This window comes from Leiobunum rupestre, chromosome 2 (assembly GCF_980474605.1).
Source record: "Leiobunum rupestre chromosome 2, qqLeiRupe1.1.hap1, whole genome shotgun sequence".
NCBI lineage: Eukaryota > Metazoa > Arthropoda > Arachnida > Opiliones > Sclerosomatidae > Leiobunum > Leiobunum rupestre.
Window position 1 is genome coordinate 88,465,211 of NC_143385.1, and position 20,776 is coordinate 88,485,986.

At 36.8% G+C, this 20,776-nt stretch overlaps 1 protein-coding gene across 1 annotated transcript; it reads left to right on the top strand.

Annotated features, from left to right (window-relative positions):
• The first annotated feature begins 1,946 nt into the window (after window positions 1–1,946).
• LOC149960276 (uncharacterized) lies at window positions 1,947–15,571 on the top strand. Its single transcript, XM_090165213.1, has 9 exons — window positions 1,947–1,971; window positions 2,619–2,709; window positions 9,798–9,890; window positions 11,575–11,632; window positions 13,000–13,077; window positions 13,774–13,883; window positions 14,313–14,412; window positions 15,210–15,283; window positions 15,467–15,571. Exons 2-9 carry the CDS (start codon window positions 2,689–2,691, stop codon window positions 15,569–15,571), a joined length of 639 nt encoding a protein of 212 aa, XP_090021339.1. The 5' UTR covers window positions 1,947–1,971; window positions 2,619–2,688.
• Window positions 15,572–20,776: the final 5,205 nt, after the last annotated feature.

The following is a 20,776-nucleotide window of genomic DNA, read 5'->3' on the forward strand; positions in this document are numbered from 1 at the left end:
AAATAAAATTTAAAAATCACATTTGGAGACCCCAGAGGCAATCTTTTTAAACTTTTAGAGGCCCCTAAAATAGGCCTAAAATTTTTGAACATAGGCACGTGCCTACTTGTGCCTACTGCTGGCGGGGGCACTGTTTCAATGGCTCATATGCCTGACAGGTTTCATTATTCCATGCGCACGTCCTGTTTTCAATGACTCATGCACACAACTTGCTTTCAATGGCTTATGCGGCTGACAGATTTTTATTGGTCCATATGCACGACCCGTTTTCATTGGCTGATACGTACGACCTGCTTTCAATGGCTCATGCGCCTGCCAGGTTTTTATTATTCCATGCGCACGTCCTGCTTTCAATGGCCCATGCGCATGACCCGCTTTCACTGGCTCATGCGTACGACCTGTTTTCAATGGTTCATGCGCCTGACAAGTTTTTATTGGTCCATATGCACGACCCGCTTTCACTGGCTCAGGCGCACGACCTGCTTTCAATGGTTCATGCGCCTGACAGGTTTTTATTATTCCATGCGCACGTCCTGCTTTCAATGGCCCATGCGCATGACCCGCTTTCACTGGCTCATGCGTACGACCTGTTTTCAATGGTTCATGCGCCTGACAAGTTTTTATTGGTCCATATGCACGACCCGCTTTCACTGACTCATGCGCACGACCTGCTTTCAATGGCACATGCGCACGATCTGCTTTTATTGGTCCATATGCACGACTAGCTTCCATTGGCTCATGCGTACGACTCCGCGAAGATATTCAATTAGAGAAAAATGAAGCACAGGCGAGTAACGCTATGTTGACAGTTTTATAATAATTGGGAAAGTGGATGGTATCATACCAAAAATTTGTATTTCAATATTTCAATACTTAAAAAGTATCATGACCACTGAGAGAAGTCTTTCTTACTAAGTTGAGTCGGTGAAGGTGTGAACTGACTCTCCACGTCGTATTTGCCTTACATTCTACAAGGCAGAATTGCTGTCCTGCGTCAAAGGTGTGTGGGAAGCTAGAAAATTAGTGGGTGCCTGGTTTCAATTCCTTAACCAGCACCCATACAAGAGCCTTAATGAATAATATTCATTGCAAAAGTAAAGATAAAATTTGTGTCAAAGTTAAGGTGTTAGTGTTCTACTTTTTAGGATATCTGTTACGCCTATAACTTGACGAGTCATCAATATGTTTCGAAATGGAAAAATAAGGGTATAAAACTCAATTCAAAAATGGAAGACATCGAAGCGGATATTGAGGCAAGTTCACAAAAAACGCCATTTCAGTCCAAGAACAAGCTTAGTTTTCATTTCCACCAACGATCAAAATATTTACGCATATACCAAATGTAACAGATATTTCTTAGGCACAAATTATTTTAAGGTGAAAATAAGACTAGCAATTACTTTAACATTTAAAGCTCAGCGCGAAATAAAGGTAAGCAACTACAAAGAAAAAACACTTTAAGGAACAATAACATTTAATTCAATTCAGTGTCAAATAACTTACATTCAAACATACTAATTGTACATGGTTTTATTTAACATTTCTTCACATAAGAAACTTATGAGTTTATTACATTACATTACATTATATTCTATTATTACAATTTTATAATTGTCATTTTTATACGAACTAACATTTCTAGAAACCTCTTTATTAATACTTTGTGTTTCTTCTTTGTATTTAGCTCTAGTTCTATTTCTCGCTTTTAGAACGTTCAAAACGCGCCATTTAATTTTAATTTATTTCGCCTTGAATAAATTCAATAAATTACCGATTAATTTTATCCTTTCGCTAATTTCCACTATCGTTTTGTGAATTTGATCATCTGCATGTTGAGATTGCTATCGAACTAAATTCGTCCAAATGACCTTTCCAGAATTATATCGGTTCATTTCTTAAAAATTGTGACTTTACTTGATTCCATAAAATTAATTTTTCCCAGGTAAATGAACATGAACTGACTAAATTAAAGTGAGCTTATATTTTTATATATCTAATGTTACGGATTTACCAAAATACCTGTGACGTTACGGGCGTTCGACCAAACCCAAAAAAAATCTTCGAATCATAAACATTTTAGTGCTAGTTGGCCTATACCCAAGGTTCGTAAAAGAAAAGCACCGATTGAAGTCAATAATTATATCGTAGCGCCGGGAGTAGTGGCGTACTCCTGTAATCCCAAGCGTCTGGGAGGCAGAGTTTGTGGATGGCCGTGTGAGGACGACCACCAATCCCCCAACGGGTGGTCGGAATACTTCGCCGCGGGTGCCCCCCGCTGTCCCCACGTATCCCACCGTTGGCCCCACGTATCCCCCCGTTGGCCCCACGCATCCCCTCGTTGGCGTGGCCGTTACACATACCTCGCCCTGATTAATCAGGTGGACGAGCGGACTGAATTTGTCCCACACGTTACAATCCCGAATAAAAAAAAAGTTATATCGTAAGCCTTTTACTTTATAATACCTAGTTTCACTATTGATGCTTTCGTTATCAGTCAAATTGGGCAGATTTCAAGATGAATCAATATAGTCTACCGCCGTAAAGATTTTCATTAACCCCTCTCTACAGTTTATTAGGATGCCTTTGTAAATACAATTTTTCTATACATTGTTTTTTAGGGTATTTTTTGTATTCTGCACGCAAATAAAATACTTATTTTGGCGGTCGACCGTCGTTTCAAAAAGAAAGATGTTCAATTGTATGTTCCCAGTAAGTATAAGTTTTATTCCTTTACAAAAATACAAGAATACATAGAATAAGTATATTTCTTTACATAGATTCTACAACCGTTTTAGGGAAAATTCCTGAATCGTATAATTAATTGATAAGAAATATTCCTAGCCCAAGGCGGGAGAAAATGGCGACAAAATGCGAGTCGTGGCCTTTCGTGGTGTGAATTAAATCTGAGAGAGGGGGTTACATACAGGGGAAAGAAAAAATAAAAAAAGGGGAGATTCGAATTGAGAATGGAAACCCTTTGTCGTTAATCAATCACAAAATCTTTATTTAACACTCAATTTTTTAAAATAACACTAAAATACAAAAAAATGAACCAAATTTCGGGGGGAACTGAGGGAATAATCTTACTTTGCTTCTAGTGATGGTTAGGCCATCTCTACTATGGTTCTTTTAGCTTTTTCATAAACATAAGAGGGGGAATTAAAACAGGAAAATATACACTCTTTGACCATATATTTCTTAATGAAAATATCGCTTACGATTTTCTATGGGATCGGTTCCAGTATCCCTACTCTCAGGCATCTTGGACTCAAAAGTCGGAGGGAGCAGAAACAAATATACACTTACACTAAATAATAAACACTACAATTAAACTACTACAATTAGAGATTCGAAAATTACACAATGGCAATGTTAACTCAAAATAAAACTAATGAAAAATGGCTACAACGAGGGTACAATGCGAACTAAAAATATAGTCCAAACGGTATAAATACACGAAGCGAAATGAACTCTCAACCTCGAGGGGCTTGCTTTAAATCTTTTTCTCGAACAATAGCGTGGGGTTAAACTCTCTTTCTAAAACTTTTTCTCACTGGCTACTTCGTATTTCAACCCTAGGTACTGTACAATGGTGGGGGAAGGGTTTTTATGATGGAAATTCTACTCCTCATGTTATTTCGGTGTCCTCCGCTACGTTGTCGTCTCTTCGTTTACGGGTTTTCTCGTTCCTTGGTTTACGCACTTCACAGAACGGGACGTCTTTGGGGCTGCTTGTTTACACGTTTTCTTTATTCACACTTTCTCTTTATTTCTCTTTATTCACTCGTTTACGGTTTGGCGGCCGGATTGTGGGTTTCGTCCTATATTCTTTTACTTCACAAGCTGACGGGGGCGTAGGTACTTCGGGTTTCGGTCTGAAATGTCCAGCTAGGCTAGGAAATCGGTCTCCGTCATCTGGTTTTCTTCCCTCGGAACGTCTAGATTTTGGGTGATCAACAGGTGATTCGAGGGTGTTGAGGGCATTATGTTTCCCAGATTCATTACTGCTCGGCTTATACTCTTCCGGTCGGAATGTCATGGATGTAGGTCATCTAGGCAGTCAGTGAGGGTTGTTTCGGTCATGAGGGCTGCTTTGAGGGTTCATTAATTTCTACGCGCGACTTCATCGCGCATTATTCTAAATTTATCTCGACATGGTCTTTCTCTCGCCCGAGAAACAGAGTTATCCGGGTAATGAAGGCGGACTTCCTTCCTTCCTGGTACCAGTTGAGTTCTCTCCAGAATCAGAATTCTGTCCAGTTCTGGCACAAGCCGAGCTCTGTCCAGTTCTGTCTCCTTGGGGCTCTGTCTCTTGGTTTTGTTCCGATGATTTTAGGGTGGAGTTAAAAATAAAAAGTGATTGGTGACCTCCCATTTTATTTGGGTCATTGGTGCACCCAAGACTCGTGTCCTGTCATGGGACGTATGACGTTGTCTGACTTACAAAAGGTCCCTTGGGGTTGGTTCCGCGTGATTGCGGGGGTCTCAGTTTTTGTGGGGGAGAAGATGCCAGGAAATCACGAGGTTATATTTATTTTGTTGTCAAGCGAAAATGTCCAGGCACACTTTTGACCTATGACCTGGCCTTGGAAAACGTGCGCTTTTTGTTGGTTTCTGGTTACCCGATAGTGGGCTAAAGGCCGGCTAACATGACAAAGGTTCCATGGGATCGCTGTGAATTGAGGGAATATTACTGAATTAGTTCGGCAAAGCTTCTGAGAAAATTTGGGTGGGGTCGGTTCGGAGAGTAGCGTAGCCCAGTAATAAAATGTGGAAAAAGACACCAATTATCTCCATATGTCAAGGGCTCTTAATTTTAACATTGCTGAAGGCAGGGATTTAGAATATAATTTATATTAAGTACCCTGTTTAATTAATTCTCTCAATTTTATATTTTATTGTGTGGGTTCATTGAGTTCCTCAGATTTATAAACTATATTTAATTTGTATGTATGGTTCAAAAGTTATTTAAGTTTTTAGTTTATCATTAAATTTAATTTATATTTAACACGGTGATTAGTTTCATTAAATAGAGCTCGGAATTCTAAGAAATTTGACGAAGGGGGCTTAAAGAATACTTAACAATAACTGTCAATATAGAGGGTCAAGAGTGCGGGGGGAAAATGTAATGACAAAAGTAAATAAAACACAGAAAAAATAAAAAGTAAGTATGCGGGGGAAAGTGAACCTGAAGGGTTACAATTCGACTTTTTAAAAACATTTAAAGTGACAGCTAAAACAAAAACCAAATTATGGTTGCGTTAAATATTCTAATTTCGAACTTTTTAAAAATGTAAAATTGTTGAATTAAATTTATTTCAATTTGTACTTTATTTCAGATCTTGTTTATTATTACAATACTGATTGTGGTCATGACTGGATATTTATCCGAATTGACTCTCACTAGAGTCTTCGATTTATCAGCAGCAATTTACGTATTTTATTGTTTTGTATCAGCAGATGCATGCATTCGTGAAAGTAATGTTCGTATATTATATAAATTAGTCCACGTTTTTTTGTTAAGGAAAGTTAAAATAGACGCAGGAAATGCGTATACCAAGAAACTAAGAAACCACAACTCTTAAAACCAACAGTTTGACAATTGAGAATGAAAGGGCTCTCTAAAACAAGGTTGCAATTTGAACTGGCGACCACTTCAATGCAGGCAACAAACCGGTTTGACCTTTTAGGGCCTGGTGCAGAGACGTTTTGCGATTACAGGAATCGCTATTTTGCGATTCAGATTTAGCGAGCTGTTTATTTTGCGATCCTCGCAATCGAAATCGCGGTGCAGAGACGTTTTAGCGATTCCTGTTAATCGGCGACGCTGTTATTTTTCCGAATTTTTATACCAAAGTCACGGACCAATAGCAGAGCTCGATTTTTGATGCAAAAAGCTATCACGTGTTTATGGTTGGCTTGCATATTGACAGTGAAAGCCTGACTCTTCCAATTAATAATTTTCTTACTCTAATTTGATTATTAGGTTTTAGAATTTGTATAGTTAAATCCGTTATTTTTTAAAATATATTTATATAATATAGCCACGTAGGGCAGCACATCAGTTTTTGAAGAATGAGAGGTTATCCAAAATCTTTTTTAAAGCAATAAAATAGTGCATGAAAATTAGTTTCTTCTGAATTTTCTCACTCTTATTATTTATTAGATTTATTGCATTTATTACACAGTTTTTAATGGTTTTGTTATTTTAAAAATATACTTTTATGATATGGTTTGTACGCATATAAAAAAACCAATGAAAATAAGTTTCATTACTATTATAAGGCAACATTTTCCGAAAAGAATTCTCCTGTTAGAAAATGAACCATATCATTTGGTTTTTGGGAACATATTTATTTCAAAACTTAGCTGATAGCAATTAAAAAAAAATCTAGTTATAACATACATCAATAAATAAAAAAACAGCAATTTCAAGAGTGTACAAAAATTGGTAATTGTCTAAAGCAATTTCCAGCTACATATCCTATATTGATCACACGTAAGACAATGGTCCTGCTGTTCTACCTAATTATCTGGCATTTAAATATGATAAGCGTGTGCAATTAACGTAGTAACACTTTTTAAGGTAATACATCCAATTGGCTCGGTAAGCTCTTGATTCATGACAAATATACTGGAATATTTCAATATTTATCGAAACTCCTAGTCTACCTTAGGAATGGTTTCTTCTGGGTAGATGAAAACTGTTTGAATCGGTATAAACGCTGTTTGATAGCTAAAGATCTTTGATACACGGAACAAATTCCCGATGTCATTGCTGACTCATTAGTTAAAACCCACTGCATACACTACTAGCATATAAGGATCTATAAATAAACCAAGGCTTAGAATACACCCAAAGTAGTAATGTATAAGATTCCCTATATTATAATTTATCATTACCTGTAAAGTTGCTAAGAGTGGCTGCATTATTTTAGTGTTTCGTTAATCGTGATTAGGCCTTGGTTCTGACAATAATTTGACAAAAACATTTTTCGGAAAGCGATAATGACGAGGGGTCCTCACTTCAAGCAATCATGTACAGGCCCTGATTCCTGGATTCCGAATCGAAAGAATCTAGGCGGGAATCATAAATTTTTCAGAATCAAAAAATCGTGTTCGAATCATGGAATCATAAGCGAATCAAAAAATCGTGTTCGAATCATGGACTCATAAGCGAATCAAAAAATCGTGTTCGAATCATGGAATCATAAGCGAATCAAAAAATCGTGTTCGAATCATGGAATCATAAGCGAATCAAAAAATCGTGTTCGAATCATGGAATCATAAGCGAATCAAAAAATCGTGTTCGAATCATGGAATCATAAGCGAATCAAAAAATCGTGTTCGAATCATGGAATCATAAGCGAATCAAAAAATCGTGTTCGAATCATGGAATCATAAGCGAATCAAAAAATCGTGTTCGAATCATGGAATCATAAGCGAATCAAAAAATCGTGTTCGAATCATGGAATCATAAGCGAATCAAAAAATCGTGTTCGAATCATGGAATCATAAGCGAATCAAAAAATCGTGTTCGAATCATGGAATCATAAGCGAATCAAAAAATCGTGTTCGAATCATGGAATCATAAGCGAATCAAAAAATCGTGTTCGAATCATGGAATCATAAGCGAATCAAAAAATCGTGTTCGAATCATGGAATCATAAGCGAATCAAAAAATCGTGTTCGAATCATGGAATCATAAGCGAATCAAAAAATCGTGTTCGAATCATGGAATCATAAGCGAATCAAAAAATCGTGTTCGAATCATGGAATCATAAGCGAATCAAAAAATCGTGTTCGAATCATGGAATCATAAGCGAATCAAAAAATCGTGTTCGAATCATGGAATCATAAGCGAATCAACTTCGAATCACGGAATCAACGCTAGAATCATCCCCGAATCTGGAATCATACCCAAATCATGGAATCATACCGAATCATGCTGGAATCATACCGAATCTTGCTGGAATAACGGAATCACTTAATCAGTGCGAAATCATAGAATCAGAGTAGAATCGCTGAATCAACGTGGAATCACGAATCTTTGGAATCAACAAGAATCAAGTCTAAGATTCCTTGATTCCGAATCTTGTACACATTTTCCTTAAGTGACTAAAATTTTAACAATTTAAAAGATTCTGACCTATCGTGTTGTATTATTTACCTTATTAAAGTAGGTAAAAAGCTTTTACTTCTCAATAAATTTCCTGAGCTCTTTTCGTACCACAATCCGCCATTGTCTTTGCGAGCTTTTAGGCGGCTAGCGACTGCCCTTGACCTCTCGCTAAATAAGCAGAACGCTTTGCTGTTATTTTTGGGATAGACATATGTCTCTGCACTTAGATTTCACGCGAGGTTCGCGATTTTCCGAAACCACGCCCCCTTTTTGTTAATTTAGCGAGGAATCGCTATTTTGCGATTCTTAAAAACGTCTCTGCATCGGGCCCTTAATCGACGAGCAAAATTCTGCAAAATTGCACATTAAATATTTTTCCACTCAAAAAGTCATTCGATTAAAATAGTTTTCCGCGGATTTTTGTGTTATGTTTATACGTTAGACTTGAGATCAAAGAATTACCAACCAGGCATAGAAACGTCCATCGTGCCCTGGGCATGAAGGATAATTTAAAGCTATGGTAAATCTGAGAATAAAAGAGAGACGTGAAACTCGGGCCAATCTGGCCTTCGAATCGTAAGCGAATTCAAAATTATAGAAACCAGATAGAATTTCTAACAGCACACCGCTTTCGCCTTATTTAGGCTTCTCTGTAAATTACAGTCTACGGGAGAAAACGCCACCGATTAAACGGGCGCGAAATAGCCACAGAAAGTAATTCGCGCTATAACGCTTAGTTTTCTACTTAACGCAAGGCCAGGATTTCGCGGGCCTACTTTTTTCCGATCTCCTTTCTAGGCTCTCAATAAAATGTTTTCCGTTTCAAACTAATATTTTGAACTTCGCTCTTCCTCGTCAAATCTCGTTTTGCGAGCTTTGAGTAATTATACAGAATGTAAAAGGTTAAGAAAATTTTAAGGGGTTGTAGGGTGTGAGTTGAGAAGTATGCCTGTTTTTTTTTCATTTTCCTACGATGAGTTAAAAGAGCGCCAGAGAGCTTTAAAGTGTGGCCTATTAGCTCATGGAAGTAGGCTGTAACAAGCGCAAAACCAAGCAGCAGGGAAATGCGAACATTAAGATTTGGGTTCGTGTGCTGGGTAAAAAGGACTTTGTAAACAAATCGAGGTAACCAGCGTAAAAAAAACTTAAACAATATTTAAAGTCCCTGCTGCTTGGTGTTGCAACCTACTTCCAGGGGCTAATAGGCCACACTTTGAAGGTCCCTGGCCCTCTTTTTACTCATCGTAGGAATATGGGAAAACACAGGCCTCCTTCTCAACTCACCCCTACAACTCCTTCAAATTTTTGCATCACCTTTTGAAACACCCTGTATAACAGGTAGCGTATTACCAATCTATATGCATATGAACTGCTACAATTCAACTAAATAGATTTTGTTAAATGAACTACAAGTTTTTCTATAGATTATCTTATTGTGATATAAGCAGTCAATAAAATTTAAAAAAAAATTACTCGGGAAATATGGGACCATGTGGACGTCCCTAAATCTTACTTTTAGATGAACGACCAAAATTTATTTTTTATATAATAATTCAATAATTTAAGAGTCGCAAAACATTTGTTCCATAATAAATATGTTTGCCTAGTGCCCAAAACTTTTTATATTTAGATTATATTATTCATAATTGCATAAGACTGTAACGTTTCTATTTAGAATATGTTGGAGGTAATGCCAATAGTTGAAAGAGAGTGCCATAACGGACTGTATCATTCACTGAGTTTCCTTTTGGCAAGCACCGGAATCGAAGTAAGTTATATTTATATAAAGTTATCTTCCGAAAAAATTTCAAAAATGTTAAAAAAAAGTTACGTAGGACAACTCAAAATTTTCGGCGGCGGGAATAAAATATATCGGCGGCGCACCGAATAGTAATTGACTCGGCGGCGTCGGTTCGGTGCGGGAGAAAAGATTGGCGACGGCGGCGTTGGATATATGGCATTGCTAACCACTCCTACACTTCTCTTATACTAGATTTTATGATTACAAAAATTAAAATTAGATACAATTATGAAGCACCACTTTTTGTAGGATAGCTCTTTGACAGAACACTCGAATTATTAAAAAGTTGCTTCTGTTCAGTTGGTCTTTCTGTTTGATTAAACACCATACTTGAGTGAAGGGTGAATTCGGGTGTCGTACCTCTAGAAAACGTATTTGATTTGACGGTGTTAAATTTGTACTTCCTTATGGCTAGGGCTTCTAACGCTGATCTGGTGTCTGATGCTTTCACAGATGAACTGGATTATTTTTAATCCGATACCTTTAGCGGATAACAGATTTTTCACTCTAACGGCAGTACGCGGATACGCTTTTGCGCTTGTCTGACAAGCCTATATGACTTTCACGGGTTGATCTGTTTTTTAAATTGTATCTTTAACCCGCGATAACGGCGGATATACTTTTTTAGTATATCTTTATATTGACTTCTTGGAACTAAGCCATTTTTTTGTTGCTATACAAAAATTTAAAAGAATAAAAAACATTCAACTAGATGTCGGAAAGTAGACATCATATAGACAGTTATCTACGCGCTTATCAGATAAAATAACTGCTTTCTATATTTGTGGCCTCGTCGGTTCCGAAACGAGATAACAAAACTAGATTGCCGCGGGTCAGATAAAAAAAGGAACAGGTAGCCAGTGAATTCAGGTTTTTTATCGGCGATATATCTTATATGATAAATAGTATCAGATTGCCTCATTCAGATCATCGTTAGAAGCCCTACTTATGGCATTAGAAGATTAAAAAAGCAAATTCTATACACTCTTTTCAGAAACGTTTATTGGGCGCCGCCATTATCGTACAGACAACTAACGAGCAAGCTCTCTACCGCAGAAATTTCATCCCCCCAAAACCGGTTTTTCATCACCCTCCCCGTAGACTGTAAGGTAATGGCGGTCGATTGGGAAGGCGCGTTCAAGAGTCTAGTATTCCCTTTTTTTAATATGCGTAATCACCTAGAAACACCTTGCTATTGTGAAAACGTATTTCTACACGTAGCTTATTTCTTTTATTTTATTAACGCACTTTTGATGCTCGTTTTTATTTTATCGAAATGATAAGAAACCAATGCTTAGTGAAAGGAAACAATTGGGTCCAAGGAATAAATAAAAACTGCGCATTTACGCGTTTTTCGACGTTTTGGAGGCCGATTTTTGACGGCCAATTTATTAAATCTTTTCTTAGGACATTTTTCACTCCATGTTACCCAAAGAACACGCCTATAAATTTGTGCCAGACTTCTCTAAAACACCCTGTATAGGACAAAATAGTTTTATATTAGATTTACTGATATCACCAGTTTTCGGAGTTACATAACTAATAGCATAAGTTAAAGTAACATAATAACATTATGTTACTTATGCTAATATAGTGTGGTATAGTTTTTTTAATGAAAAAATTTATTTCTAATCGAAAACACGATTCGAAGCTATTTTCCAGTTTCATGTTGACATTTATTCATTGTTCGATATTCTACTGGGGAGTAGGTGAGTCATTTTTCAATATACAAAGACCAAAGGTATTTTTATTTTAGTCAATATGGTGTTACTATTGCCAGAACCTCAGAACCATAGAGTAAGGCTATCAGCGAAACTTGTGAACACTCTTCGTGCGCAACGTCTTGTTTTCGAGGCGCGAAATAAACAAGTTGGCCTAAAGGTAATGTACAATATCCGGTTAAAAAGTCAGTTAATACTGTAAAAAATGTAAAAACTACACTATATTTATTCACGCCTCGAAAACAAGGTGGACCGTTAGGATTAATGTTTCACGCGCTTCCAAAGGGCCTTCCAAGGTATGCGAGTGGGCTACTCTATGCTCAGAACCGTAAGTTTAGGGTTGTTAATGTCTAGATTTTAGTTATGTTAATATGTCGTTATGCTGAAGTTACACGCAACCAGTTAATCATTTCATATTCGTATTCATAAAACATGTTTATTTATAAATACGCCTAGCTTTAAATCATGGCCATGTATGGTTTTCAAACGTAACCCATTTAATTTACAACCAATGTCACAAATTCAGCCTTAGGTTCCAACAGTTGACCGCTTTCGGTTCTCATTAGAACTTAGCAGGATCTCTGAAACTCTTTCAAGAGTTGGTTTCTGTGGTTAAAATTTGTGTTTTTATTCCGCCCCACGTCGAATTTCGAAGGTTGCGCGATGACTTGGCACTAGGGTCTGGCGTTCCGTTAATAAAGTTTCCGTTCATTTCTTTTATACCCAACTCCGAAAATTATCCGAATAAAAACTTATTTGTTGCATAATAAATCGTATAACAGTCGTGAATAATATCAGTAAATAAACAGTTAATCGAATTTTGGGGATTAATTTTTCCGTTTTCCCGAGCTCTACTTGGCACTACAACGTCATCATTAATATTTATTGTTATTTATTGAAACAAAATGATTTTTAACAGGAATTATTGGGTTCAATTTTCTTAGGGGCTACTAAATATTTAAATCTAGTTGTAATTGTATCACTCTGACTAGTGTAAATATAATTAACTTGAAATTAAGTAATTTTCAACGATTTACGGTATACTATAGCACACTTTATTTTTAAAAACAAAATTATGAGGTTTACATTACATGTTTCGGCATTATTAGGCGAGTACGCCGCCGTTCTCAAACGTTTCTACAATTCAAGATTAAAAATAAAGTGTGCTATAGTGTACAGTCAATCGTTGAAAATTACTTCATTTCAAGTTAAATCTAGTTAATCAATTTAAATGTTTCAGAATAAAATGAGCTCAAGTTTATATAGCATAAAAATAAATCTCAAAAACTGGCCTGTTATTGTTTGTTGAAATGAGTTGAAGACAAAAATTTTAAATACTGAAATCTCTTTTACAGGACTTTATTCTAGCGCGGAATCATTTCTTCTGTTTTTCTTCTTAATATGGATTGGAACCAGAGGGGCCTCCTTCATTGGTGAGCATTCTTTCAAATCGCTTTATCCGATCAATGTCGTTGAATAAAAGTTCTAGTCATATAAATATTCATAAGAGCTGAATCGTACATTTACATACACTTTCAATAGATTGATTGCGAAAGGCAAAAGGACTAATAGTTGTTTCGGAATATTTTAAAGTCGCGACTAAAATCACTTCTTCGTCTACACACTCCAAGCCGAGAGCATAGAGTAAACCACTCACGTGGAGTAGAAGGCTATCAGCGAAACTTGTTAATACTTTTCATACGCAACGTCTTGTTTTCAAAGGTAAGTTTATGCTGTAATAAATGTAAAAACAACTCCATCGCTCTTCGGACTATATTTATTAACGCCTCGAAAATCAGTGGGCCCGTGAGGATTATTGTTTCACGCTCTTCCATAGGGCCTTCCACTCTAGGCGAGTGGGTTACTCTAAAGTTCTAAAGTATTTTATTCTGGCAAAAGGCGGTGCCCATCACGCCAGAGGGCTGTACAGGAACAAATGTTTTTAAGAGTGTAGTCTCCGCCTCTGTCATCAGACTAGAACTTGAATAAATAAGTCACATGCCCCGTTGCAAATATAAGTTAATAAATTTTTGAAATTTTAACCAATAGCTCCTAAACGACATCTATCGTATCATGCAGAAATTACATAATCCTTTTTAGTGTTTCCTAATTTCAAAAACAAATTCTAGGAATTTTGGGTGTTGCAGTTGTGAAGAACCCAGCCTACGTGAGACCGTTTTTATCTTCTGTTCTTTTTTTCAAATTGCTTTTGGCGGGGTTTCTCGTTCGTTTCAGGCAAGTACAAAGATTGCGCTTCCCGATTTGATAACTTTCCTTTCACATTACTACTAATAAAATAAGTATGACACTTCCTATTCACTCAAGGCCTATTGAAAATTGAAATGCTTTCAAAAATGTAAATAACGCTTACTTTTGGAAAATAATGATGAATTATTGAATCGGAAGATAAAAATAACTATTTAAACCCTCGCTGCTTTTCAGAAGTATAGTTTATTTTTCGAATTTCAAAACTAAACGCGTGTACGCTCGTATTTCTCGCCATCAAACTAACCAACTATTTTGCCAACGGAAAGAGTAGGAAGGGACGAGTTTCCTGTTCGGAAACTTCCTATTTCGACAGACTATCATTCCCCGAATTCATTCTATTACTTGTGTGTTATCCACTTAAGCATTAAGTAAGAATTTTCATTTACTTTGATGTAGAGAGTCCAATATGCTAGGAAATTTTTTTCAATCAATATCAATCGACTACTACGCGATTCAAGGACTGTTTTCTAATCAATGGAGTCATTTTAAAGTCTTGGGAAGTATGAGTAACTTTGTTCCCCTTTGTATTGTTTACACGAAATTAAATTTTCAGACACTAAATTGTTTAAACCAAATTAAGCAAACGTATGATGAATTTCTTATTTTCCAAAAGGGAAAAAAAATTATAAGCTACAAAATCGGTATCTTCCCATTGCGCCGAATCCCAGTAGACCGAATTCCGCCAATGTTTTTGATGAAATTAGCCCAAAGGCGGGTTTTGTATTTTTCTAATCGACCGACGCAATATTCACAATTGAGCGACCGCCAAAAAAATACTTTTTCTTTCTACTTCTTTAGGTTAGGTTAGGTTAGGTTAGGTAACATTGCATGCTGTTCTGACAGATGCTGAAACGGATAAAACCGAATCCTAAACCCGGAGAAGTGCGGGTTTTTCGGTCGAATGGGACAATCCCATTAGACCGAATCCTAAATCCGCCAAAGTCCGGCTTTTTTTGGTCGAATGGGATTCAGCGCAATGGAACAGATTCACAAAATCGGTCAGTTCCTGATACACAGATTTTTAATGCGATCTAAATATTTTATCTCCGATGTTTTGCGCATTTAATTTAAGCTCGTTCGGATAATTTATATTTAAAATCTTCAAAGTAAAACGTATCGTTAACGGCCCTCACAAAATCTCAAAAATTTATAAATAAGGGGTTTCTGCTAGTGCCTCCTTTATGCAGATAATGTAGCAAAGAAAACACCACCTTTATCATATCACCTTAATAGAATTTCTTAACTTCTTAGTATTATTTCACAAAATTAAATATTTTTTCATGTATAATTTCATTAGAATGCGCCAACGAGACTAGAAGGTCATGTGGAGTCTCTGGAACACAAATATTGGCTAGCTACGGAATGAAATCAGTAAGAATATTATTTTAAATTTAAATGGATTAGTGAATCTTTAATGGATATAAACGGTAACCTTAAAACATTTTCTTTGTATAACACAATTGTTAGTTTTATCTCGTTTTCGTTAGGCCCACGTTAAATGCTTTGTCTAAGATTTTTTTATTAAAAATATATCATGTGTTATTTTCTTTCTAGACCGACGTTTACGTAAATATTTGGATAACATTGGGAATAACAATCGTAACGTTATTAGCCACTTGCTTAATATTTGTATTACGGTTAAAATTCAAATTACTATGAAGAATCACGAATTCAATTAAAATTATTTCAATGTAATGTTATGGAATATAGAAATATTAAAATCAATATAAATTTAATTACTTTAATAACTTATGAAATTCTCGTTATAAAAAGGAAATATTTAGTTAAAAAATATATTAATTCTTGGGAAATACCAGTAAATGCTGATCGTTAACGTAAACGGCAGTTTCACATGAACCCACATATAGTGACTTGGTAGTAAGTGAGTCTCTCAGAATCTTGTAAGAATCTTCAATATTTTGTAAGAGGAACTCTTCAAAAGCTACTCGTAAGTGTTAAAATAATAGCGTATATTGATTGTTTCCTCAGATTTTAATTTAGGTACTAAGCCAATTCACTCGCCGACTTTTATGCCGTATCATTTTAATCAAAGTACATACAGCGTGTCTTCATTTGATCGGCTAAGGCATTTTTCTCAAAAACTATACTTTCTAGAAATGTGAAATTTTCAGTATGTACTATCTCGGGGGAGATCGTTGTTATTTGTAAATTTCAGAAAATTCGTGAAATTTTTCACGGTTTTAGAAGTGTTAGTTTTTGAACGCTACGTCGTAGACGAAAAGTGTCTATAAGCTAGTTGTAGAGCATACTCGAAAACCTATAATGGAATTGGTATGGTGGAAATCGGACATTTCGTCATTGAAATAATTGGTCCTGAAAAACCAAAAAAAATTAAACTTTTCGTCTACCACGTAGCGTTCAAAAACTAACACTTCTAAAACCGTGAAAAATTTCACGATTTCTCAGAAATTTACAAATAGCAACGATCTCCCCGAGAAAGTACATACTGAAAATTTCACATTTCTAGAAAGTATAGTTTTTGAGAAAAATGCCTGGGCGAATCAAATGAAGACACCCTGTATATGATACATAGTATCTTAACCTTTCGATCTTTATCATCACTCTACCAAAAACGTTTCAACATATGACCTGGCTCTACGTAATCTGCCGAAGTTATAAATTAGGGTGTAAAGTGATCAACGCCTCCACTCTGGCAGAGTTCATACAACAACTACAATCGTTTCACTTTGTCGAACTGGATTTTATTTTGTCTCTAGGTGAGAAAACTTTGGCTAGTGTGAAAAACTCTCCGGCTCGACTTTAAATATACCCTCGGAAACGATGGACCCTACTGTATACTCACCGAAATCCGAAAACTCAACGAAAATATAGACTCTACGTTCACTATGACAAATGACGCACTAACTACAATATCAGCGCAAATAGACACTAACAACACAAAAGTTAAAAATTGAGAATCACTACTCGTGGCGGTACAAAATAAACTAATTGGTGACCGTGAGTTAGAAGAAGCTGTTGAAGTTATTTCAGTTTTAAAATTCAAAATGAATAAAATTAATGATTTAGCCTAAAATAGAAAAAATCGATTTAAACTCGAAAACCTGGATATCACTATCAGACGAAATAATATTGTAATAAAACGTTTGGCAACTATAGTGAAGCAGAGACCCCCGATCAATTAGCAGAAAAATTTAAAGATCTATTTCGTAATCACGTTGATATGTTATTTGACTTTTTTACAAGCTAACCTACAGAAGGGGCCCCTATAAGAACGGAACAAGACGCTATTTAATTTTTAGAGCATAAACGTACGATGCAAAAATTGAGATACTTAGAAATAGCCCCACCTTAAAGGGAAGAACATTTACCATAGAGTAAGCTATGCGAGTGAGTTACTCTATGGTTTTGTCTGTATTCGCTAAAATATTTGACAGTTGTTAATACACGCGCCTCTCTAATTTCTGTTACAAATACAAACTTATATCAAGAAATTAATTCGGTTTTGTATAGAACAAGGGAGTTGAGCACGTGGTTAACCTCAGACCAGCAAATAAGAGACTGTATTGTCAAGCAAATCGGAGTCGGGCCGATGTTGGCGGCAGACGTAATTCGCTGAGTCGAGTGGACGTTGGCCCACTGCACTATCTATGGTCGAAATGTCCTACTTATTTTAGGGTCGGTCCGACGTCGTATGTTCGACCTCTGCCGACTCTAAATGTTCGTCGTATGTACCCCGAAACATCGGTGGGCCGACTAGGTAATAAGTCTTATTTTCAACCCAAAAATTACTTAAGGTGTTAGAACCAGACGAGTAGTGTTTAAGAATTAAAGAAAAATAAGTCAGTCGAAAGCTGTGAGAGATTTTTAGTCATTTCTTCGATCACGGCGGTCACCAACTCGTTTTATCTATAATCTTGTAGGCGATTAAAGTAAAGCAATTTGACAATGCATAGAACTTTTTCAATAAATGTTATTTAAAATAAACAAAATAGGACAAGCTAGCACAGTAAATTTTATTGATTTAATCGTTTATCTATATACGTTTTCAAAAAGTTAGCTTAGTATTATTTGTAATATTTTGGGTTCATGAAACTCATAAGAAGTCGGAAATTGCACTACAATATGTACTGAAAAACGTACATATTTTTTTTTATTAGAAAAAGATTAAGACTTTTGGAGTCGGCTTTTGGTCATGGACCTAAAACCGACTTTCCCACCCAAGATCGACCCGTAACCGACTCCCGTGTGCTACAGTGGTACATGTGTATATTGGTCCAAAAATTAAATGGTACTCGACAAGAGATCACAAATCATTTTGACTTGAACGTGGTAGTGTGCACAAAACTAAAACCTGAGCTCAGTGAGCTGGTAATATCACCACAAATTTTGAGGGAAGAGGAACTACGCACAGAAATATCTAACTTACAAGTAAACCTGGATACTGGATATGAAATCGGCACGCTATCAGCAGCACCAAAAACACTGGAGGCTATCGAACTTATAGATACGGACAAACCTACAAAAGGTAACTCCTTATAGGACCTTCTTACAACATCAGCAGAACTGAAGGAACCTAAGGCTCTCAGTGAACTTAATGATATTAAAGAATATCCTGTAGGCTTGCTTAAAAAATTTTAAACCTCTAAGTTTGAATTTATCAAACTCGGAGAAGGGGGGATGACAATTTCTATGAACAGTTTTACATTTCACAAAATGTTCTGAATGAAAAAATAGATGGAAATCACCCTCCAAAACAAAAATTACGAAATATCAGAACGCAGGAAGCTTTAAAACACATATTGAGTGAAGTTAATAAATGGCGAGTTTGCTGTGGAAATCCATATGTGCATTTAAAAAGTGAATATTTATCCAAGGATTTATTTGTGCTGTTACACAAGCTGTTAGGTCGTCAAAGGGCATTCAATTATTTTCACCCGTTTCTAAGGGCAATCGATGCAAATTTTGTATAGTTTTCCGTTCTCAACTTAGAGTTTTACTTTTCAAACGGAGAAGAAGTTATAAGTCTAACAAAATCTAAATACAGGGTGGCCCAATTTGCTCTGACCAGGCATTTTTCTCAACAACTATTTGTGATATGATCTTGAAACTTTCAGGGTATGAGAATTGCGTTGGGAACGTTTCAAATTGTAAATCGAATTACTTTTCCCTTTTTTTCAAAATTTATTTTCTGACCGATAGGTGGTAGGAAAAACATTTCAATGATAAATTTGAAGAGCCTACCTGAAAACCTACAAATAGCGTTGGTTTGATCGAAATCGACCTATTTTATTCCTAGATAATGAGGTCAGGAAAAAACAGGTTGGCCATAGCAGGCCAAAGGGTTGTTTAACAAATGAGAGAACGATAAAAAAGTTCTATCCAATCACACAAAAGCATTTTAATCACTTCTAACGAAGAAAAGGTTGAGACATTACAAGAAGGGTTTAATAATTCCTCCGTCTGCCGCGATACTTGTAGAGGCTTGCGCCGCCGCTAAACGCCGCCGCCGCCGATACAAAGAACCAAGGCTTATTCACATAGCGGAAAGGTAGTCTACCACTGCTCTAGGTTTATGTGGAGGCACACCGTCATGCTGGAACCAGAGTCGTCTGTAGTTGGCTAAACGAATGTCTTCTAATGCGCCCGCGACGTCATTCTGTAACAAAGCTAAGTAGCTCTGCCCATTTAAACGGTGAGGCAAAAAAAAAGGGCCGATGACTCGATCTCCGACCAGACCCGCCCACACGTTTAACCGAAATTGTTGTTGGTGGTGGTTAGGAAATCCCTATCGTGGATTCACATCACTCCACGTGTGATTGTTATGGTGATTAAACGGCCCTGCTCTCCCGAACGAACATCCATCGGACACCAAAAGTAAGTTTAAAAATTCCAGAGATTCGCGCTCCATATTGCACAACCAGTTACAAAATTCAAACCTATATCCATATCCCCGTCATGAAGAGCTTGATGAAGTGTTGCCCGATAAGGATGGAAATTGTGCGCGTGAAGGATTTTCCAAATGTGGGCTCTGGGTACACCCAACTCGACGTTTGCACCTCGAATGCTTGCATGAGGATATGCCGAGAAGGACGCTTAAACGAGCTCTTCGTCGTCGATGTTTTGACGACCAGCTCCTCGGTATCTTGGATTGACATCACCATGGTTCCGGAAATCTCGAGAACAGTGTTGTGACTGGGAAATCGTTCTGGAAACCGCATTCTGAAAAGTTGACATACCCTACGAGCGTTTTGATGAGCTTCACCATAAAATAATTCGACCATGAAAGCGCGCTGTTCAGCAAAATACACAGGCATTGCGAATATGCAACACTCAGACTGATCGTTATTGCTCGTTATTTTGGTTTAAATACTAAATAAACCTTTGTAAAAAAATATCGGGCTTGATTTGGCACCTCACGTGAGAGAGAAGGGTGTCTATCCGGTGAATGAGAATTTCATTCTCAATCACCGGATAGACACAAAGAGCTTGGCTCCCGCCGTTCACCCGCGCCTCTCCCGTTCCTCCCCCACCCGCGCCTCTCTCTCAATCACCAGAATTTCTAATCACCAGAATTTCTAATCACCAGATTCTCCCGTTCACGGGTTGCTTTCCCCCAACCCCCATTCACTGGATACTTTATCTCTCGTTCACCAGCTCCTTTCCCCCATTGCTTTCACCCCTTCTAATCACCAGTTGCTTTCCCCCATCTCTAGGCAATAAAAACAACCATAATTGTTATCTCTCATACTATCGATCCCAATCGCTAGAAATTGGCTTTTTCCCCATTCGCTATAAATCGCAGCAGTTTGCCAGAATTAGTTTTATCTCTCCGAAATAATTAATGTACCCAAAATTGAACCGCCAGTTTATTATTCTTTTCAG